We start from the raw sequence: 24,422 nt of genomic DNA, 5'->3' as shown, positions 1-24,422 counted from the left end.
GAATTGACTTAGAAGGTGACACAAGTAGAATGGATATATGAATGTCATGTGGTGCGATATTATTTTCTAACATCTCTATGCAATATTCTTGCAATAATTAAATGAAATGAAAAACTTAAGAAAACCATGTATGGTTATTTCTTTGAGAGGAAGATTCTTTGTGACCTGGTGTTTGGGAGTTTTGGGTGAAAAATAATAAGAATACACAATCTATTAATATCCTGCCTGAAGGAACAGGCTGATAAGTAGTTGAGATATGAAAAAGATCTAATTCTCATAATACAGTATTTTGTAATTGTTGGGGTATATTGATTTTTTTTTTTCTCCTTTCCTGTGGTGTACAGAACTCTGATATCATATCCAGACAATCATTGAACAATTTAATTTAGAATTTCTGGTGTGCTGTATAGCTGTTCTGTATTCTGATACAGTAGTTCCTTTATTTTCTATAGAACTAATAGACACTCAGGGGAATAGTAAAAAAAAAAAAAAAAGGGAAATAAGTTTTCCACTGATATTTGGTATTTGCTTTGAAAAAAATCAAATTATTCTATGAATGGTGAAACTTGCTGCTTTCCTGTGATTTTTTTTTTCCCCCTTACGTCCTCCATATTTCTTAGTATTTTCACCTTCATGCTACACCCTACTTTTCTGAGCAGTACATAGTCGCAGTTTCAGGACTAGGCATGTGATTTCTTGCCATCTAAAATGCATGCTGATTGACCAACTGATCAGTGTCTCTTAAGGTGGATGTGAACCATATTAATTGAATTTTAACTGCCTGCCTCTGTGTTAAGGTACTAATTTGGATTCTATCTTTAATCACCAATTTTCATTAAACTTTCAGGAACTGAAAGTCTTTGAGAGCTGTCCTGTTTGTTTGAAATTAAAAGCTATTATAGCTTATAGACAGATGGCTTGATCCAGTAAAACTTGTTTCCTGGTGAAAACAGAAGCAAATCAAAATCAAAACAGCAACTTGAATTTCTAATTATTTCTGAGCTATGGACTAAATTATCTGCTGAGTTATGTAAAATTATTTTGAATACTTTAAAAGAAAAGAAGGGAAGTGTGTTATTTTGCGTACATTAGCTTGCTTGAGACCTTTCGCTTCTCATGCTTAGTTGAAAATAAGTCTGCTATTGAAATAAGTCTACTGCTGGATTGATGCAACTTTCATGTGTGGTATTATCATTACAAATGCTAAATATGATATGCACAAAACAATTAAATGTGGAGGTCTTGGTTCTCCCATCTGTTAAGAGCACAGGACTTCCCATAATGCAAAACAATCATAAAATTTTTACTTGTGGAGATAAGTAAAACAATATTCTGCTGTCTGGGGAAATTCTCTGCCAAAGCATTAGCTGGCCTATGTAGGTAGTCTTCCTTTTACAGTAATCTCTGCTTTGGCTCCTGGTATAAGATGAAGAAGAAAGATTGCATAGGGCAAAGCAAACATACACATGGCAGATTTATCCTGTGTGATTTTTCACTGCAGTAAATTCACATTTGTGACAGACACTTAGTAGGTTGTTACCACCTCCAGCCCACCAGACTTTTTGTCTGCTCATGAATCAGCTTTGAAACGATTGCCATTTTCAGCTAGTGCATCACATTGGCTAAGTAAATACTCCAGATTGGAAACCGAGTAGCTCCGGAGCTGATTCGTGTATCAAATATTGCTGTCTTAGAGGTAGTGATGCTCTTTATAACACAGGCAGTTGGAGTTAAATTTTAATTTGTCACCACGTCTGTTAGAACTCCCAATAGCAAAACTTAATTGTACTGTTAGATGTTAATTCAGCTTGTTACCCAGCTTCTGCTGGAACTGGGTAGCGTAGGATCGGACAGCTGCAATCAGTTTTTGGAAATCACAACTTCTGTTTAGGTAGATCTGAGTCCAAATAATATCTAATACTGACAACTGGTAGGAGATGGGTCAATAAAGAGTTCTAAGTGCAAGTACTCGATTATTAGTGTCTGATGTGGTTTTTATGTAGAGCTAAAAGTGTGGGTTTGAAGAGCTGTATATACAGTGAAAACAATTGAGATCTATGATATATTTTAATGGCAGTTGTATTTCAACTGCTTGATCTTCCCTTACCCAGATGATCCCTGAATTTTTCCTTTACTTTAAACTGGTCCTAACACATGCTAGGCATTCAATTAGATTTCAAAGCCTATATCCACAAAAAAGGGGAGATGGGAATGTGAATTGTTGAAGCCATTTGGTATGAAAAATGGTTCTAAAGAATTTGAAATGTGTATAGTTCCAATCCTGGAAATATATTCCTGTTGCATAAAAGGACTAAGAAATTGGCTTTTTAAAGGGAAAAGATAAGAAAGATTCTGCCTTTAACAAAGGGAAATAGAGGTAATGTAGGTGGCTGCTTCTCTACCCTCCCCCAGTGTGCACTTTAGAACTCAGCTTTAGAGGCAGCACTGAGAAGGTGGGGGTCACTGCTTGAGCTGGTTTCTCAATCCAAAACCTAAAGACACTTAAGAATTCTCAGTCTTTGCCTGACTGATAGGAAGAAACATGTGTGTTAGATATGATGTAGAGAATCATTATTTTTTCCTGTTTATTATCTGCTTTCCATGACTGCAGTAAAAACTTACCTTTTTGCTCTGCATAACTTTTCTAACGTTGCCCAGAGCAATAAACCCAGAGCATTTATCTAGAGATACTGAACTGAGCTAAGGAATATGGGTTGTCTCTTCCACAGCCTTTCCAAAGAAGCATCAGTTGTAGACAGTTTGTAAGCACAGCCTCTCCCAGGGATCTGCAAACTTGTGTGTTTAGAGGAAGTGGTTCACTTTTCTAGGAACTGCTTATTTCCTGCATGTGGTTTATCTAAGACATTGTCACGTGTTTCCAGTGCAGGGCCACCTCCAAAGAAAACTTACGTTACACTGAAAAGTACCTTTATGTGTAGAAAAATTCTTCATAGTCATTGGATCTGCTTCATATGCATGTATCTTCAAAATAATTTTTCACTTACATTTGAAGAATTTATTGATAGTAATCAAATCTGAGACAACTCTGACTTCCAGATCACTGCTTGAGCTAATTATATTAGAAAACCCTTTTTATGTAAACTGATACAAACAAATTGCAGTTTTGTAGAAGATTTGCAAAGTATGTTTTGTGTCAAATATACGTATGGAAGAACTCTAGCCTTCCTAGAAATTATATCCCTTATTCTAATAAAGGAACTAAATCATGTGATCTATATGGCCATTACCACTAATTTAATACCTGGGTGTCCTGGTTTGAAGTAAAACAGAACCAATTTTCTTCTCAGTAATTTTACTTTTTAGCTAAGCCTCTTCTGACTAACTCACTCTCTGAAATTAACACCATATTTTTTACACAGTGTCTGCTTCTAGCAGAGAAGGTCTGATGTTTAAAGTTAACACGAAGGGATGGTACACAGAGGGGCTCCTGCTTATACTTATTCCTATAACAACCAAGGTCGGCTGACTTTGTTACGTACCAAGTTAGAGGGTCAGAAGTGAAAGAGTGTAAAGGGGTGGCACCTGGGGAGACTGGTCCAGCCCAAACCGCGCCACTGAGATTTAAGACAAAGTTTTGTAGGAATTCTTTTTTCTGCAGAAAGTACTACTCTAGAATCTAAGAGCTCTTCCCTAATTTCCCATTTGTTGCTGTGCCAATTTGAGAGTTGCCTATTTCAAAAGTTTTCTTACTCTGTCTGAAGGAAAAACATAATAACAATAGTTGCCATAAATAAATAGACATGAATGCAAGCTAAATAAAGCTGTTAAATACGGAAGAGCTGAAGAATGGATCCCACTGCTGAGAGAACTGCTAATGGATCCCTGAGATTGAGACAGCACCTGGATGTTGTGGTTGCTCCCAGTCTGTGACTGATAAGAACCCCCCCCACACACACTACATTTCAAGGGAAAAACCAGGAGAATTTTGATTTTGGCATTTGCCATGGAAAGGAACACAGATGTGATCCATTTTAATCAAAGGTGTCAGTAGAATTCACAGATGTATTCAAATGTGGGACTCACCATGTCTTTAGTACAAATGCCCTTTACAGCTATATGCTCCAAAAATGCCATAGATTCTGTTGGTTGTCTTAATAAATCACCTGTAATAACTGAAAAAAATGGACCTATTAAGCTTTTTTCTCAACAAGGAAATCTATTTTGCCTTAAGGAAGCTCAATTGCTGTGGTAGCAGCTTTCTTAGATAAGGCATCTGGCAGATGATACTATAAACAATGTTTCTGTAAGGCTCTTTCTTCCCCCCCTGCCCCCTCCAAGTTGGTGTCAGATGAGCTCAGATAGGAAAAATTTGGAGGTGTCTAAAACCAAATCAACTTGATCAGTAATAGCAGAGGGGAATTTTATTTGGAAAAAACGTGGTGAATCATTCAGGAAGTTGCTATTATTGCCTGTAATATTTCTCTTTGACTACATGAGCTGTTGTGCGATGCATAAAGAGCTCTGAAGCGGTTTCAGAAGTTTTTCAAATGCTTAGAAGTCTATAAATTCTATTCTGAATTGGGCAACGTGATTTGAGCTACTAGAGCCATCATTCACATTTTTAGTGACATGATAGAATTAATTTATTGTTGCTGTGTTGCATTGTAATACCACTATTGAATAGTGACCAGCTGCATTACTAAAAGGTGTTTCATTGTGTCTTAATATGTAACAGTGTTACATAAGCTCTTAAGTCAGATTTATACAAACTATACTTTAAGGCAGGAGATTGTAAAAGGATTTCGATATCCTTGTGAAGAATTCAGAATTCATTTCACGGTAAGCTAATATATATGAACAATAATCATGCTTTTTTAGTTGTTGTTGTTCCCCGCCCCACCCCAGGCAGGTGATTCTGAGATAATTGAAATCATCTTAGGGCAAATAATTTCAAAGGAATGGCTAAGGATGGCAGTGACTTTAACGTTCAAAAGCAGTTGAGTTGGTACAAAATGAAATTCCTCATATGGACATTTCTTCCCCAGGACAGAACAGGAATAGGTCAGGTTATTAACATTTGTAGACTGGATGGGATAATTTAGATTCTATATGCCATTTCTTACTCATTTTTTATTTTCTTGTCAAGCAACTGGAGCATTTTTGTGCTAGTTATCAAGTAGAAATTGAAGTTGTTACCCTAGGAATAAAAGCCTCATTTCATCCTGCTTTTCATTATTCTCAGAAGAATGGAAATATTTAACTTAGTAAAACTGAATATAATCCTTCCTTTTTAACATTCAGACCAGAGGCTAAGGACAGTAAGTAAGCATTTGGTTTCATCTTCTGAAACTTTATGCTCTTGGGATTTACTGAACATATATTTCCAGGTGTTTTAAAGTTAAGCTCTCAATGGCCTTCTAAAGTGCTATTCATCAAACTGCATCTTTCTGGAAATTTACCTGTATTTTGATTGTCTTGGCAGCGATTCTATATTATTCTTATTTGGATGGTTTGCCAATCTTCAGAACTACTAAGAAGGAGACTTAAGTCCTTTTTGGAAAAATTTAGTTTTTCCTGAAATTTAGCAGTTCCAAAGCATTTTGAGCTATTATTTTTATAACTGCATGGTACTGTGAAATTTCTGCAACTACAATGTTGTGCTTCATTTCAGGGTAATGTTCAGTACGGAATATGATATAGTTACAAGATTTAAGATAGTAGCTCAATTGTCTGTCCTGCCTGAACACAAAATGTGTTCCAAGTACCGTTTAAACTTTATGATATCATGCAAAACCTAGGATTTATGGAATATCACCTGAGAACCTGTTCATGTTAAGAACATCCTAGAAAATATTCTCTGCCTTATCTACCACTGGTTCAGCTCTCATAGTACCACTCAAGCAGGCATTGATTATATTGGCTGTTGAATCCTTTTTAAAGGCGTTGCTGCATAATCCTGATGGATTTAATTGATAGGGTTGCTGACAGTAATGGCAGCTCCTGATGTACTTCAATGATAGCTCTGTGTAGCATCTCTTGGTGGATAAGAAGAAATTATACCTCTCTCTATATATATAGGTGGGGAGAGACTGAAGTCTTTTATCTTAATAGGGTAATAATTTTGTATTGTGATTATCTTTGATTTTTCAATGCATTGTGCAAAATTTTTTAATATCTTAAGAATTGTTATGAGTCTGGGACAGGCAGACAGATCACCAATTCCCCTTTAAGTACAAGTCAGTGGTGAGGAAGATAATTCAAGTTTCTCACATTGACTGTTAGAGGAAACAAAAAGAATTATTCATTGGGAAGATAAGACTGTGTAAAATAAAGCAAATTTAGCAGTTTTGGCAGTTCTCTTTTTATATAGAATGATTAATTAAGGGTGTAGCATGGACTGGATATTTGTCTTAGGCAAAGTAATAACACTACAGTTTGATTATTTTTTTTTTAACATTGTAAATATGTGGTAATTGTGACTATTATAAATTATAAAATTTTTTGAAACATTTCATTTGAAGGAAAGAAGGATGGGAAAATATATACTGTGATTGTAAAACACCAATTATACAACCATACGCCAGTCATACAATATCTGGAGTGTCAGGGAGGAAATGCTGGTATTCAGAAACTAGAAAAGAAATAAATCTTTTTAATTAGTGCCTGTAGTGCAGCCCTTGCTATTTATTGCTTGCCCGCAGCTTTGAGACTTACCTTCGGTGTTCCCTGCATTTGGAATTTCTCAAAAAATTGATTGGCTTGCTAGGTCAGAAAATACTTTTTGAAAATGTTGCTAGCACATTTCAATAAATGGCTGGTTGTCTGTTCATACCACATAATATTGATGTATTTTAGCAAAGTGGGAGAAATCATTATGGTTTAGATCCTGTAAGAATTTAAAAACTCAAACTATGAATAGTTAAAACCAGGAAATAATTTAATTATTGGAGAAAAAAACAGGAATAGTTCTGCCATACAGCTTTTTTGAGGGATGAGGTAAACAAGACTTGATGACTGTGGAGAACAAAAACTGACATAAATCGATTGTTTAAAAAACTCTGACATACGTCACTGGTGCCTACTTGGATTTCCACTGAGAACTTGTAGAAACATGGTAAATTAAAATAAAACAAAAAGTCAAATGATACTTGTTGTGGCTCCATAGTTACTTTGTAGATGCCAAATTAAGTAGTCAGCAGGTTTATTTCTAACAATGAGAATCTTTTTCTATTCTTTGACAGCCACGAGCTGTCGCTGGTTTTCGAGGAACAGTAAGATACGCATCAATCAATGCTCATAGAAACAGAGTGAGTATCTCAATCCATATCGTATCCTTCTCATGTAGCTGAAAGCAGTCAATAATGCAGTTGCTATTGATTTCCTTTTTTGTATTCTTATGTGTGTATTTACTATGTAGAAATTAATACTTAGAAATTTTGGGAAAGGAAATTATACTCTGCAGTAATCAAGGGTAAAAAACTTCTTGTTGTAGAAGTGATAGTGGTCTTAAGAATTACCTTTGGTGTTCAATTGTACTGCAAATTAATAAATTAAAAAGGTGAAGTTACTGAGTTTTATAAAGTACGTAATGCCCAATATGTTATCTTAACGTTATACGCTAAAGAAATCTGAGTAAACAGCTTTTCCAGTATAGAGATTTGCAATGTTATTTTAACAGACCTCAGCTTCTGTTTTGTTTCTCTGTGTCTTCTATGGAAATTTACTTGTATGTTTCTACTTTCTACTTAAAATAGTTGTTGGATTTAATTATACAAACTTGCTTTGCAGCATTGATTATATTAATTTTTATATATAGTAATTTAAGTCTCTAGAGCAGTGAAGACACTATCTTCCCTTTTGTCTTACAGCTATTTGTCAGATGCATTAGAATAATATTTCTTTTTCACAGGAAATGGGTCGGCATGATGACCTCTGGTCCCTGTTCTACATGTTGGTGGAATTTGTGGTTGGGCAACTGCCTTGGAGAAAAATAAAAGATAAGGTAAACCTAGAAGTGAAACCAAAGAGCACAAGGGAGATTTACTTCTAGATTGCAAGCGAATGCTGCGACAAAGATTCCACTAAGAATCACTGGTTCATTAATTTTAACAATACATTTTCCAGTGTTTTCTAGTGTTAGTTCTAATTGCTACTGTCATGGTATAAAAAGGAATCAAGTTTTACGAACTGTTCTAGGCAGGAAGTAAATTGTGCTTCTAGTTTGCAAATGTTTTAAAACGCAAAAGTAAATGTATATATGCCACTTATTCATTTTCTTGTTTTCACTTGAGTACTTTTTGATTTCACCTATCACACATTTAGAATTTCTTATCTTTTTTGATTATTTGTGAAATGGGCATTTCTTATTTGCTGATGAGCACAAGTGAATCAGTCAATATGCAGTAGTGCCTTTAGTCATATATCATAGGAGAATTATGCAAAGAAACAACGTCTAATTAGCCTGTTATTACTTCTTTCAAATTCTTTTTAAATTAAATTGAAACATGGGTACTCTCTGATGTGGTTTGTGTTAGATGTCAATGTGGTATATAGGGTCTTATACTAAACAGGATTTACTAATCTTACACAATACACTGTGATGACAAAATACACACCAAAAAGTGACTGAACCTCAGATGGTGCAACAGGATATTTAAATCTTTAAAACATGCTTCTTAGAAGGGTTGGAGTGTCTAATGACAGTCCTTGATATCAGGCAGCATTCAAACACAGCAGAAAATTAAAATGGCTTTTCATATTGAATTTAAAGCTTGTACGTTATTTTGCAAGTGTACTGAGGGCTATGACAGAATCTCTTCTCTTGCTATCTGATGTAGGATGAACTTCCTCAGTACTATTCAGTGTAACGCACTTACCATCTTTCTGGCCAGTAGTGTATCGAATGGCTGTAAGATACAAGGTGAATCGGTTGTAGCAGAGAATGAAGGCATGTTAATGTTTGTTGTGTTATTTACTCCTAGGAGCAAGTGGGCTCCATTAAAGAAAGGTATGAGCACAGGCTTATGTTGAAACATCTTCCTCAAGAATTCAACATCTTTCTGGATCACATTTCTAATTTAGATTACTTTACAAAGCCTGATTACCAGGTAAACAGTTTTACTATTTTCTCTTTCTGATTTTTAAATAGCAGAATGTTATGCTTTTCATCTTCAATTTCCTTTGATTTCATTGTGTAGTCTTGGTAGTGTTTATGTATTGTGCCACTACAAAGTTATTTTAATGGCCATCTAGTGCCACAGAAACCTTGCGGTTCAAAGATGTTGGTTTTTTCCATTTTGGAAGAGTAAGGCAGTTAAGTTTCTAAAAACAATCGACAGTTGCTTTGCAGTCAGTACTCTGTTAGGATGGGGTGCTGTCCTACTATTGTCGCCTCTAGTGGGTGCTCCTTAAGTTAAATCGATCAGATTGTTTTCTCAGTGATATTCATTCTGTCAGTTTTCCAAAGTCTGGAGCTCAGCACCTACAATGTATACAGCTAGAGCACAACATGCAGCCGCGGTGGATTTTTAAGACGGAAGTATTGCCTACAGAGGTCACCAGAAAACTTTCCTTTGTTTAAGAGAGTATTGCCTGCTGAAATGGATGGCCTCAGCTCGGTGATAAGGTGATAAGTGCCAAGAGGATATGCTGTAGAATATGTGTCTTATTCACTCAGTGTTGGCCCATGATTTAACAATAAATAAAACTCAAAGCCAGAACTTTGTTCTGTACCAGTATGTGGTATCAGAGGTATGCTCAGGAAAAGCAGGGAGGGAGAGACTGAGAGTTTTTTCAGTCTTGCAGACTGTGGGAGAAGTTGAACTGATCTGACATCACACCACAACAAGTTGTCCCTGTGTGCCTGTGGCTCCCAGAAACACACGTTCCTGTCAGCTTCCCACTTGGCATTACCTGTTTGCCTCGGAGCATTTGTTCAGCTCGCTAACTCAGCAAAACCAGAAGGAAGGGATTTCTGCTGGTGTGCTAGCTGAATTGGTTCAACTGAATAAATAAATCATTCTGGCTAACTCCAGTATTGGAACTTTGATAAGAATGATTCCTGTGCTTTACTTGGTAAGATTAACAGAGAAATACAGATATATAGATTCAAAATAAGAACTGAAAATCTCAAGGGATAACTAATTTCCTGTTAGTAAGTTAATTTCTCTAAATGCGCTGGTAAGTTCTTCTGCACATTTGCAAAAAAAAATAATCCATTTTTGTGCAAAAAATTTGAATGTAAAAAAAATCTTATTACAAATACAGAAAATGTTCAGTGTTCCTGACAAATAAACACCTTGATTTTTTTTCCTTTTTTATTACAAATTTCCATGGAATTTATCCTATAGTTTACAATTAAGTGAGGAAAACGATTAAGAAAGTTTTGAGTGTTTTAAGAGCCTAGTTATGAAGATGAATCAGATTGATTTTTTTTTTTCTTCTATGGTAAAAATTACTGATTGCAGAAATTCTGATGTTGCACAGAAAAACCCTGACTGTAGACTGGTAAATATGTTTTATTTCCATTATGTATCCTGAATAATGGAACATATACACAGGCATATGTTTGCAAAACTTTTTTCTGTGGTTTACTTGTATCTAACAGAGCATGTGCACTCAGGGATTAACGTGATAACAGGACAGAGTTTCTCCATGATAGAGACAGCCCAGTAATTTACAGTCCTCTGGTTCGTCATGGAACATTTGCAGTTGTGTAGCTGCAGCCTGAGCCTTCCGACACGGTCTTCCTCGTGTGCTTTAGAGCAGAGCAGGGTGATTTTATTTAGAGCAGTGAGAAAGTGCTTTACTTTCCATGGGCATTTAAGTTCTGGTTTCTCTTAACTAGTATTTGTTGTAGCAATGCTATTCATACCTTTGATATGTATCATTGTTTGTATTTATGGTTAGGCACTGAACAAGAATGTACACGGTCAAGATCCCTGCTTTGAAGAGTTTACAGTCTAAAAAGTTAATGACATAGGCCCAGAATTCACTTTTTATTTGGCAATGTCAGATATATTTGTTTTATTCAGGTATTTATGCACACATTGCCTCAACCTCCTGACATCATTAAGCATTTGAGTTTGTATTTGCATTATAGCAGAAATTGTAGAAAAGATTTAAATGAGAATGAGCTTAAAAATTACTTCAGAGAGACTACTTAATGTTTACAGGAAGAGGAGAATAAAGGAGTGTATGTACAGGACAGAGAGTGAACTATGGCTTTGTGCAGTTCAGTGGGGTTTCAGAACTGATTAGGATAGATGGCACACTGAAGGTTCTTAAGAGTAAGGATAAAATGGATATGACCACTTTATACAAGAAAAATGATCCAAACTTGCCATCCATTTTAAGTTGCCAAAGGGTATATGTTTTTAAAGGAGGCCAGATAAAAATTTTCAGCATGCTAGATTGGAAGAAAAAATGAAAACTAGTTTTAGCTTTTAGGAAAGAAAAAAAAAAAGATTAATTTTAGAAATGTTACAGAGTAAGAGATGATGTGTTATGGACACAGCATTCCCACCAGAGACTAGAATGAGACAAAGTTTTTTCACAGGGAGAAGAAGGTAGATGCAATTTCTTTCCTTGTCATGGACACAAATTGTTCTAGATGCTTTTTCATAGCATAAAATGAGGGTGAAAAGCTCCCGGTGTGACATTTCTGTGGGATGAATGTCAGCATTAGATGAAGTAAATGATACATGGTTCCAAATGACAGAAAAGTATGAATTAGCAAATTGGTATAATTCCCTACCTACTCCTCATTCATTTCTTTGGTTTCTAATGGTGTTACTGAATATATTCTTTTATCTTCCTCTGCTGGAGAGCCATTGGATGCTATTCTGCTGCAATGTAGTCATGCCTCTGTGTGTGTGTGTCTTTTTATGGGAGCCTGCGGCCTATCTTTGCCTCTCTTTACTCATAAAAACACAGATGTGTTCGTTGTTTTTTTTTTAAATAAAACAGAATTTTGAATATCTTGACTTTGAAACCTGAGAAAATGAGAAATGGTTAATATAAAGAACTGTGTCCTTTTTTTTGGAAATTGTTGTCAGTCCAAATCTTAAAGAGGAGAGACATGTTAAAGCATTGCAGGAGGATATTTTTCAATTGCTTGGTTTCTTGGACAAAAATGAAGCTTATTAACTTTTTTTTCTTCATTTTTAGCTTCTCATGTCTGTGTTTGACAACAGCATGAAAACATTTGGGGTTATTGAAAGTGACCCTTTTGACTGGGAGAAGAGTGGAACCGACGGTTCTCTGACAACAACAACAACTTCAACCACACCTCAGTTACACACTCGTCTTACTCCAGCTGCAATTGGGTATGTGTGCACATTGTGGTCACTTAAAAAGCGGCCACAGAGTGCCAATGGGAAATTATCTCCATAATTTAGGTTTTTTCTGCAGGATGTTGAATAAATAGAGGAATAGAAGTTCGGGAGCATTTGAAGTATTTCCCTCTTTAGGGTTCCTGTTTATACTGTCCTGAAAGATAGCACTGCAGTCCTAAATTTATAGCAATAAAAAATAGTAGCTCAGGAAACTGCATGTAAATTTGCTAGTCCATCCTTTGCTAAATCGTGTTTTGTGAAACTAAATGATGCGTCCTGAGTTTAACTGCCTGGAAATAAACGCATTGTTTTCTGTAAGCTTGGAGTAAACTACTAGCAGCAATTTCCTTATAACTTTGAAAAATGAATGGATCTTTATAGGAAATTTGGAAATAGATTTTGGTCATGTTTAAAATAATATTTAATGTGGTCTTTGGGACCTTCTATAATTAAGTAATTTGGATGAGATGCGATGCTTAATAATACCCATACTCATCTCACGGGACTGGAGAATAGAAGAGATGTTTATGAGTGAGGAGTAAGACTTTGTGCCTGTTCTAGGTCTTGAATAGATCAACTTTTTATCTAAGAGTCACAAAGGTTGTGACATGGGAGTTTTGACAGTGTAGTGAGGCTGAAAACCACCAGAATTTCATGTAGAATGTATTAAATTTCCAGTATTTCAAGGTAATTTTTTAAAAAAAGTGTTACAATAAATGTCAGTCAAGAATTACCTGGTGTGAATATTACACAGGTGTACTGTGTGCACTATTGAACACACTGAAGTTGACAGGGATTTTGCATGTGATTCAGTCCCATTATCGCACTAAGCATCACACTGGAGCTATTGATAGTCTTGGCTGCAGTTAACAATTTTGGTGACTGTAAGGGAATGACTTTTAATTGACCTTCTGACTTTTCACTTTTTAGGAATAGCATTTCTTCAGCTTCAGATAGTGAGCTAAGCCTTAGCCCTATTTAGCCCCAAATCAATAGGACTACAGAACTTTCATTAAAATGTAGTGTCTTGTTAGTGTTATGCTTATGTTTTGATTATCAACAATTGGACCAAAATGGCACTTTGATAAGAATAGTGATTAAAACTGCATTTAGTTTGCTGAGTGATCTCTCTTCCTCACACAGTATGTTTTGTTATTCTGCCAAACTTGGGGGAAAAGGAGACTATATTTTGAAAGTTGCCATTAATATTTTTGAATAGAAAAATATGTGCAGAAGAGTTAGGAGTCAAGTTGAGCCTGGACATGATCTCTAACAAATTTTCTCAGAAGTTGCTTCAAAAACATTCAAATACGAGCTTTTAAGTGATTTTTTTTTATTATTTGTTATGTGCCTGAATTAAAGAAACAGAAATTGTGAAAGCCAAGAAGTAGGGATTTCTTATATTAAATAATTTACAAGATTTAGTTTTCTACAGAAGCATGTTTTTGCTTATAATTTTTAGGGTTTTTTTTTTTTCTTTTAATAGAGTAGAAAATGACTTAGAGTAGAAAATAATTTCAAAAAACATATTAGAGTCTCAATTTTTTACCTTTCTGATTTTTTTTTTTAAACTACTTTTCTAGAATTGCCAATGCCACTCCTATCCCAGGAGATTTGCTGCGAGAAAACACAGATGAAGTGTTTCCTGATGAACAGCTCAGTGATGGAGAGAATGGTATTCCAGTTGGTGTCTCACCAGAGAAACTACCTGGATCCCCTGGGCATCAGCGTCCTCAGGAAAAAGATGTTTGGGAAGAAATGGATGCAAACAGAAACAAAATAAAACTAGGGATCTGTAAGGTACTTAAAAATCTGCCTTGTGAAGACCATCTTTGAATACTTGCCTGTCCCCATAGTGCACATAACGTGTAATTAGCAATGCAGTCTTACTAATATTGATCAGCCAGTATTGTCTAAGAAAACCAGATTTATGGTAGGGCTAACACATTTTATTAGAGTGATTTATACACTGTAACAAGCAGACTTCTTTTGGGCCTTGTGTCACTTTATCAGGTCTTTATGTGGAGTAGTAGATTGCTGGTACTTTGAGATTCTTTGTAGTTTATTCATGTTCTTCAGACAGGATTTTGATTCTTGCTCACTGAATGAAACCAAAGCACATTTCTTGCATCTTACATGTGTAGAAGTTAGATACCAAATATACAAAAACCAGTGTAATGTTATTCTTCAATCGACAGATGGGCAGTGTAATTGGCAGTATCCATTTAATTCTCTTGGTGTTTTTGTCTCTATAAGATAGGATACCTTTGTACTGATCCAGAGAGGTTCACGGGCTTGTCTTTAGAAGAGAATGCTGCTTAATTTTGAGAAGTGGTCTCTCAGAAGTGGTTTCTGTCTCCCTTGCTCACAATCAAAACATCTCATACTCAGACAAATGTAGCCCTGTTTCTTGATATAAAAATGTTTTGAACATGAAGAGGGATCTGGTACTGGAATGTTCTTTAGCTAGGAGAGCTGTCTAGTTTTGAGGCTGTTACTGGTTTACTAGAAAAAAACGTATTCTGGGAAAGGATAAGGCATGGGGCCTATTTTCAAAAATGTATTGTGGGGAAAAAATAAGGCACGGTGCTTATTTGTTTGTGCTTATTTGTGCTTATTTTTACCAAAGAGGGAGAAAGGAGATTGCTCTGTTTTAAACAAAGGCAATTTCTATTAGTTTTACCTGTTGAAACTAAGGATGATCATGATTTCCCAGCTCTAAATCATGTCCAGTTAGTGTACAAGATGGAATGCAGTTGGACTAAAACATAGTTCTCAGTCACAGAAATACCTGGTTGATTCAGTGTATAACAGTGTTATATGCTCCAGAGAATCATAAAGACAGCTTGGAAGCTAACTTCTCTTTAATAAGAGCACTTGAGTATAAAGTAGACTGAAGATGCCACAAAGTGCTGGATTTCAGACTATTATGAAAGAAAATTTCACAGATGGGCGTGAAATATCAGAGTAAATTTAAATATATTGCTTGTTTTTTGAGACCCAGAACTGGTATATTACTAGTAGTTTGTCTTCTGTGGGTGTGTGCTGAAGAGTATGTCTAAACTACCTTAACAGTGACATGAATTTAATGATCATTCCAAATACAAATTGGCTTATCACAGGCTAAAAAGCTGGATGGTATGCACTATGTAGTACCTTGTCTTTCTCTGTTTTGCTGCTCCTAGTGAGTTACGTTTTTGTTTTACTTTTTGCACAGGCTGCCACAGAGGAAGAAAACAGCCATGGGCCAGTGAATGGAATGCTTAATGCACCAAGTCTGGGTTCTCCAATTCGTGTTCGCTCAGAGACCACACAGCTAGACAGAGATGTCCCACTGGTGCGAAAGTTACGTTCGATTCACAGCTTTGAACTGGAGAAGCGTCTGACATTGGAGTCAAAGCCAGACACTGATAAATTTCTTGAGACCTGGTAAAGAAATTATTTTATTCTTATGCTTAGATCTTTTCAGGATATGTAGTTAAGATACTGTCATCTTTCCTCTGCCTTGTGAAAAACAGGAATGGAGCTGCTGAGTTATGCTTATGCAAGCTACAGCAAAGTATTTACTATGTTCATAATATTGCTCGATTAATGGATTTTGCTACTTGGCAGCTTCTTTGAAAGAAGATTAGTGCTAGTATACAGTTAAAGTCAGACTTCTACAGTTGAGATTTTTTTATTTCAAGACCTAGTAGTGTAAGCCTGATGTTTATTACCTTGTTTCTTCAGTGGGATAGTCTTGGCAATCAGTTGAACTCATCCTAAATAAGAATAACATCAGGTGCTCAGTAGAGGTAACATGGGATTAGATTGTATGACATGAGGACAGTTTACAAGAAGCGGAGTTACAAAGTAAATTTGGAAATCTACCTGCATGCAGCAGGTTTAGTTATGCCCAAGGGTGTTGCACCAACATAAAAAATTCTTGATAGAAGACAGAGATCTTAAAATGGCGTTTAGAGGTAGAGAAGAGGCGGCTGTATGAGAACAGATTCAATCAATTTGCCTATGTGTAGAAAGAGTAAGTGCAGAAGGACACAGTGAAATCTAACTGAAAGGCAGAGTGGGGACAGTAGAAGACAGCTGAGATGCTGATAGTGGCAATATGTCATGGGGGGTTAGGAATTTGAATTTGTTTGATGAAGCAAGTTATGCAAAGCATAAAAAAAGAATCAATCAAAACAATCAATAACATTCTTCTTGAAAGCACCTACTAACTGCTGCTGGAGACATCTGTTTCTTCTGTTCTGCTTTAAGTCTCTACTTAGTAGCATAAATTAAGTACAGTGGACATCTGGTGGTAGCCTCACCACTGAGCTGGTAGCCACTCACTGTTCTCCCTTCTGGTAATTACATTTACGATACAGTATGATACATTATGATTACACTTACAATATGTGCAAATTTCTAAGACCGTTCCCCCATTTTCACTTGACATCAGCGTTATTTGTCTCAAATTGTGGATCTTTCAACCACTGTAGATTGTTCTAAAATATGACAACAATTTTTTATATAAATCTACTGAAAAAATTCAAATGTAGCTTACATTATTTAATTAATTCTTAACTAATTCAGATATTAATTTCTTTCCTTAAGTTTGGAGAAGATGCAGAAAGACTTGAATGCTGCGGCAGAGGCACCTGTTGCTGCTATTCCTCCTCTTTCTCAGAAAACACCCATTCCTGCTCCTGTGACTGCTCGCACAGACCATGTTTGGCACTATGATGAAGAATATCTTCCAGACGCTTCAAAGCCTGTGTCAGCTAGTTCTCCAGAACACGTTGATGGTGTTATTAGCAATGGATTTGTAGCTGTCAACTTAAGCTCCTGCAGGCAGGAGGCTGATTCCAAGGAATGGGTGATAATAGATAAAGAACGGGACTTGCAGGACTTCAGGACAAATGAGGCTTTAGGGCACAAAACGACTGGAAGTCCCTCAGATGAAGAGCCAGAGGTACTACAAGTTCTAGAGGAGTCCCCTCCAGAAGAGCAGCCCAGACAAGGTGGTTGGGCAGGAAACAGTGTCCATGCCAAGAACCAAACCTCAGGGGTGGAGTTTGTTCTAGCCATGGAGTGTCATCCTGCTGCTTCCGAACAGCTTACAGATAAATTGGAACTTCTGTCTGGAGCTGCTGGACAGCTTCTTGCAGCCACCCCTACAAGTCCTATGGAAGCTCAAGCAGAAGGAGCACTCACTCCGGTAAGAGAAATGGTAGTGGGTTTATTGAACCTCTCTTTATTCAGAGTTATATGAGGAGATAGTAAGGGAAAAGGCAGTGACTAAAACACAGTAGCGTAGCAGAAATCCCAAGTTTCATCAGATATGGGACTCTTCTCGTTCTTGAGGAATGATCTTCCATGTTCTGTTGTATCAGTGTTTACGTTCTGCCATGGAAGTGGCTATTAGTTCTTCAGGTGTAATCTGCAGAACTGGCCTCAATAAAAAAACCAATTATTTGTATATTGTTACATACATATATATATATAAAGAAGCTCCTTATGCAGTGATTCCTAATCAGTGAGATACACATGCAAATACATAATTATTATATTTGCAGCACATAAACATAAAATTGCAATGAATCTGTGAAATACTGTGCTACAATGTTTCATGTGTTTCAGGAAAAGCCTAAGTGGCTGGAATTAAAGAAACAGAGTTCCAGAGTTACTTGCTCTCACCATCATTGATGTAGTGTTTTCTTTTGGAATTCCCTTTGTTTCTTCCTGTTTATTCTGAAATTTCTAATGGTTCTTATACAAACAACTTGTTGGCTCTTATAAGTTGTTGCTACTCCTCACTTCTAAGATAATTTTGCAACTACTGCTTTGCTCTGAGAATTTTCTCTTCACTAAGACAGATTGCTTTGCTTCAATTGCATCCTCTTCTTTTTGTATTTCTCCGTCTTTTCTAAAGAATTCTTATTTGCACAGGTTTTGAACATATGTATTTTTTTTCCTCTGAAAAAGCCTCTAATAAAGACTTCTGTGGCTTTACTTAAGAAGGAGTCAGATTAATGGTTAGGTGATTGGGAATCAGCTCCTAGTTCTATTTCTCCCCTTTTCTCAGTAGATATTCTGTCATAATGATATAAAGGACAATTCTTTCAAGCTCCTTTGAGCCAAGAAACCCAGCTGTACTTCTCCCTCACTTATTAGCATTTTTTGTGAAAGTTACAGCCATCTCATTAGAAAAAGAAACTTGTCACCAAGTATTCATTTATTATAAGGTGTGGAATATCCTTTATGGTGAAAATGAACTGCTCAATGTAATTAACTATAGCTGTACAGTAAAAGTTCAAATACACCTAGGTTCTTATGGAAAATGCAAGATTATATCTTTCATAGATTATCTTTAGATATCATACTTTGTGAATTATGTAGTTTATAGAAGATTCATTTTGCATGATTGAAATTACAGAACTGTGTTAAACAACAGAAGATTTTTTTGAGATTTGAGTTGAAATATTAGTTGCCTGAAAGAGTTTTTGATGGGTTAGAAACTTGTAAAAGTGAAAAATTAATTTAACTTACTTGGTTGTTTTCAGTTGTTAATTTTTAATATTTTAATGTTAGTATTAATAAAATAGACAAGAAAGAGCAACACTTAGTCCTGTACAAAATACTGATTATCAGGAGTTTTTATTTCAGAAGCCATTAAAAAACAGCTTGCAGTTTTCTATGTAGGTGAACTATCCCACTTTATACATTCTTGGCTCTTTTTGGGGAAATAGCTATTTTACCTAAAACTGAAAGTAGAGGTGATATAAATATCATGTACTAAAGTGCAAATAATGGAAAATGTCTTTATCTGGAAAAGGAAGAAGCTTCTGAGCACAGGAGCAGAAATAGATATAAACAAGGTCAATTAATTATAAGACGTATTAGAAGAAATACTGGTTGAAGTAGGCACTGGGGTAAGATTGTATTTTAGTTTGGCTTTGCAAGCAGGTAAGGGATATTTGTCATGACCTCAAAAATGAGGGAAATCAGTATGGTTTATAATATCCTGGAAGAGCAAGTAGTGCTGTGAGGCCAAGATGAATGACAGGAAGGAATTTACTGTTTTGAAGGTGAATCATGTGGAATTGAAAATATAAACTGAACTGGGAATAAACAGAATCAAAATTATTTGGCTGATTTAGAAACTGGGAACAGAATGTGTCTTTGCAGTGTGTGCCATACAACTGTGATGGCAATTTGTGGTAGTCTTCCATCAACTTTATTAGCCCTTGAAAGCCAAACAAAGCCCAGGAGGATATTTGGAGGCGAGTTGTTCTTTCTGCCCTTCGTTGATGGTATTCCACTTCATAAAAGATACTTAATATTCCTTGAGGTGGGTACCGGAACCTAGCTGTTCTTATAGGTGAGTGTCCTAGTCACTTCACAGGGAGACACATGGTTTCGTGGTGGTTTTGTCAGTTTTACGTTGATGGTTGGACTTGGTGATCTGAACGGTCCCTTCCAACCTAGGCAATTCTATGACTATATATATGCCTCTTCACACAGTATTTCTCTCTATTCCAGAGTCCTGGTGACATTAGGGAGCTGTTTGGTAGAGTTCTTTTCCTCCTTCTTCAAAGCATTTACCCACCTGAACTTGTTCTTTGAATGTGATCCTTGTTTGTGGATCAGATCCTCTTGTTCTTTAGTAATTTTATCTAGGTAGCACCTTACTGACAATACAAATAATCGCAAAGGGTCATATTGTACTTTTCTGGTGATTTGATTATATTGCACCAGTTACTAAGAGCAGGCTTGGATCCAAGGATGTAACTTTAGGACCATAAATCAAATGACTTAAGTGTTACTAAAAGGAGTTAAAAACAGATGTTGAAATTATAGTAGAATAATAGCTTAACATAATTTCTGAAACAGTTTATTAATTTCAAACGGCTTGAAACTCCAGGACGTGTCAGCATTCATGGTCATTGTGCTTATGAATATACCTCCCACATGGATTTCTAGTGACCTGCTTCACTATCACTTAGGAGCAAGTATGATGAATTATGCTCTTTGAGCTATTCTGATAGGTTTATTAAATATGCAAGCAATTACTTCAATGATGAATGAATAAAATAGTTTTCCTGTTTTATGTATTTTTTGATTTTTCATTTTTACTCTGGTGATTCTTCTCTATTCTTTCTTTATTTCTTTCAGGATTTTATTGCTCACTATTTAAGTAGTAAGTGGTAGCAAGGATGTTTCTGTGTGAGAAACTAAAGGTTCATATACTCACCCATAATTTTATTTTCTCCTGAAGGAAAGAAATTGCTGGTGTGCAGTCATTCCATTTGTAGAAAAATGTTCTTCCTGAAATTGTGTGTCTACATGGACTTCATGTAATTGATGGTGATATAATTTCTTACCTGTTTCACGCAGCATCAGCATTCTAATAAGAATGTAAGGTTGTAGCAGTTCAGGAAGGGAAACCTGAACTCAAAAAATACAAGAGAAAAATGTCTAAGTTACTGGCTTGGGGATGAGCAAGTTTCAGGCATAAAAAATTACAGCAAATTATGCTATCTATTATGAAAAAAACCTTGCAGGTAAGAGAACCAATTATCATGTTATTAGTCATGGTTTTCCAGTTGCAATACAGATTCTGTGCACTACCAGCAAATACCAGTTTGATCTGTCTCAGTCACAGGCACATGGTCACATTTCTGTTCAGAGCATTCCTTGGATATGTTTATGGCTTTACGTTGACTTTGGCTGCAAGAGGACAGACAGTACCTGATTTGCTGTAATATCAGCTGGTGTGAAGTTAATCTGTCAAAAGAATTTGAACTGATCTAAACTAATGTTGAATTCATACTGGAGCAGCACTTTACATCATAGAGCCCTAGTTTGTTTTCCCTTGATCTGGTACCAGAAGCCTAAAGCTGGACTTGTTGTGTTGTTGAACCACAGCCTCATGAATTTACTGTGTTTATATTGAATTGCAGTGAACTCCATACAGTGCATGCACAAAACTTTGCAACGTATATTTTTCAGGCAGATATTTCAGCAAAGAAATAATAATGGAGTTGAAGTAATTGAATATGTAACAGCTAATTTCATTTTCATCTTCAGTTTAAATTAAACAACAGTTTGCTCTGGTCACACTTGGTTGACAACCTAATGCCATATATATGTATGTATGGTTATAGAAGAGGTTTGACTGTGTGAATCTATTTATCTTTATTATTTATAAATATTGCTGAAATTAGCATTTTGTACATTGAGGTACTATTATGTTTTATCAAAAACCTGCTCTTAAATTTCCATTTATTTCAGAGTTCTAAGTCATCTAATTTTCATGTACCTTCTATCCTCAGTTACTGCTTTTATGAGACATTGGAAAACGCTTTTTTTTTCCGGTTGAGAGGCAGCTATGCATTATGGGAACGGAAGCTTTAGGATTGACATAATTGAAAATACCTTTTCCTTGGAAACTGAGATGCTTGATAGATGCTCTCTGTTTCCAAGGAATACAGGTTAGAATTGCAAATACCATGGTAGGAAACAGAAAATTACCTTCATGAAGCTTGCAATGAATTTGCATATCTCTTCTCTTCATGTTTTTATCTACATATGCTTGGAACAAAGAATCTCAAACTGTATATATCAATCTCATTTACAGGTATTTAGACGTGTCACCATCAGATATTTATTCAGCACTGGAAGAGGTCTTGCAAACAATCAGTTGATTTCAAAGTTGTATGTCAAAGCTATAGGTTTACTGGAATCACCAAAAACAATTTGAAAATGTACTTTATCCAAAGTGATTAGTTTGGAACACTTTGACTTTACGGTTCCTCTTTTTTTTTTTTTTTTTTTTTTTTTTTTTCCCTCCTTTCTAAATGCCTGAGTGATGTAGCTCAAGATGAAGCAATTGTTCATGTATTCTCCAGGCCAGTGTATCCTTCTAGTTCAATCCCATATTTGGGAAATTTCATCAAAATTGTTTAGTACTAATCTTACTGATTAATCCTGTCAGTTACGGTTCTTAATATATGCTGCTGTAGCTGTACAGTCACATTTGTAAAGCCTGAAATGGATGTATATGCTAAAAATACAGTCCTCTCAGAAAACAATGTTGTTGCATGGATGCGCTAAGCATTTACAAGGACCGGTCAACAATCAGCTAGTTTGTGTACACAGTGTCCTTGGAATAGACTGTGTTATTTTATTAAATTTGCCTCAGATTGTTACTCACTGAATGAATGAAGGTAGGAGCGAGCCAGAAAAAGGATGCTCACTTCTGATTTTGATACTGGAGTTTTAAAAATTGATGGAAAATGTGAAGACTAGACTTAAGATACCTCTTAAATTATCAGCTTTTACCTGTGAGGGAGTTGTGAATATTGTCTTTTAAGAAAATGCATATAGGCAGGACATAAACAAGAATTATTAAAATATTGATTTTTAAACCTTATTTTCTTCCCCGCCGTGTTGTTCTCACAGCTCAACTCATCTCATATGCTGCATTTCTCCACTCCAAGAATTTCAAGTCCCATCCTCCGCACCATGAGCCCTATAGCCTATCTATCCATCCACTCGGACCCCCTGAAAGAGGCTGGTTTACCAAGGAGTCAATCAGCTGAGAGCCACTCCTCTTCCTCCCGCTCAACTGGTCGTAGGCAGCTTCCTGTCATTCCCTGTGGCAACAGGTTCCCCCCTGTCATTCGCATCTCAAAAGCACAACTTCAGCAGGTGAATAAGCCTTGTCTTCATAAAAGTGACTGCATTGTAGCAGTCATCTGCAAAGTTTAACATTTTTTGTTGCTCTGCACAGTCCGGTAGTAGGCATGTGCTAGTCATACTGCTCTACACAACATCCTAAAAAATATTTTGAAAGATCAGATTAGGGAATAAGAACGGATCTTGTTCAGGAATAGTCAGGAATGCCCTACTGAGGAAGATAAATTGTCCCGCTTAAAAGAGGTAAAATTAGAGAGAGGAATATTTAAAGAGCAGTTATTCAGGTTATGATCTGGAGTACTAAGTATGTCTGGATGTTCTGGAAGATAGATTCACTTCCTCAGAGGGATTTTCTCTTGAAAAAGGTAGGATTATAAAATCTAGAAAACAGATTTTTGCTTCTTTCAAAACTAAGATTAAAATCTCTTTTTTATGTTCCTATAATCAGTACCAGCTGAATTTTGAATTGGGAACACATATTAAAATTTGGACTATCTTAAATTATTTTAACGTGAGATAAAGGCATCTAGAGAGAGTCAAATTGCTACTTTGGGAATGAACAAATAATTAATTGTTCCACTGCTTGCATTATGCAAAACAAAGATGGGAACTGTCAGGGCTCATAGCTAATGGAAAATGTCACTAGAGAAAGGGGACTTTTCGTACTTTTGTATTCCCAGTTTCATTTCAATATGAAAAAGATGAAGGCTTAGAGTCACAATTGGAGTTAACTATAATTTGCGTGTTAGTATTAAAAATACCGAGATTTGCTTTGAGAGCTCGCATTGACTGGTAAAGCAGTATGACATAGCATTTATGCATAAGACCGTAACATATCATCATCATTTTACCATTAATATTTCATTTGGATTATATTTTGTGTTGCCTTTTATTTCCAATGTATTTTTCAGTATAAATATTTCTATGTGAAAGACTTTTTTGTTTTCAGTGAAGCATGCACAGGAGTATTGATATTAAAAGTAATCTATCAACATTAACTTCTTTCAAACTTCCACAGGATCAGTGGTGAGTGATAACAAGGCAAAGAAAGTAGCTAGCGTACTTCCATCAGCATTTTGTTTCTTAACTCAAAAAGCAGTGGGTTTTTTTCCTGCAACTCCTGTCTGCTTTTTATATGAATATAAACAAATAGTTCTTGTCCTCGGTGCGTGGAGATGAAGAAACAGTAGCTCCCAGATGTTCATTGTTGTGAACTTGATGGGATACCGAAATACCACATTCTTCATGATGACTGATGTAGTGATTAGGGAAAAAGACTTAGGAGAAATTAACTCATTAAAAGTTAAGCTTCAGTATTTTTCAGGATTAGTTGGTATCACAGGATGCAAAATGACCTATTTTTTTTTTGCCTGTATATCTACGATTTAGATTTTCCAATCAGAATGTATTGCAGGTCTAATTAGCAACCTGCTCACAATACTG

The 24,422-nt window shown here is 35.9% G+C and overlaps 1 protein-coding gene across 3 annotated transcripts in view; it reads left to right on the top strand.

The window, feature by feature from the left end:
- The window catches only part of TTBK2 (tau tubulin kinase 2), a 99,037-nt gene that overhangs the window by 59,261 nt on the left and 15,354 nt on the right, over positions 1-24,422 (top strand). For 2 of the 3 annotated variants that reach the window (XM_074584688.1, XM_074584690.1), the window contains 8 exons: positions 7,203-7,268; positions 7,871-7,963; positions 8,943-9,068; positions 12,130-12,287; positions 13,880-14,096; positions 15,514-15,725; positions 16,893-17,496; positions 22,743-22,991. In XM_074584688.1, the coding sequence (XP_074440789.1) occupies positions 7,203-7,268; positions 7,871-7,963; positions 8,943-9,068; positions 12,130-12,287; positions 13,880-14,096; positions 15,514-15,725; positions 16,893-17,496; positions 22,743-22,991 (1,725 nt within the window). The remainder of the gene's footprint in view (positions 1-7,202; positions 7,269-7,870; positions 7,964-8,942; positions 9,069-12,129; positions 12,288-13,879; positions 14,097-15,513; positions 15,726-16,892; positions 17,497-22,742; positions 22,992-24,422) is intronic. The other variant, XM_074584689.1, reaches the window with a different exon arrangement.

This window comes from Larus michahellis, chromosome 4 (assembly GCF_964199755.1).
Source record: "Larus michahellis chromosome 4, bLarMic1.1, whole genome shotgun sequence".
NCBI lineage: Eukaryota > Metazoa > Chordata > Aves > Charadriiformes > Laridae > Larus > Larus michahellis.
This window is presented reverse-complemented; position numbering and strand designations above follow the sequence as displayed.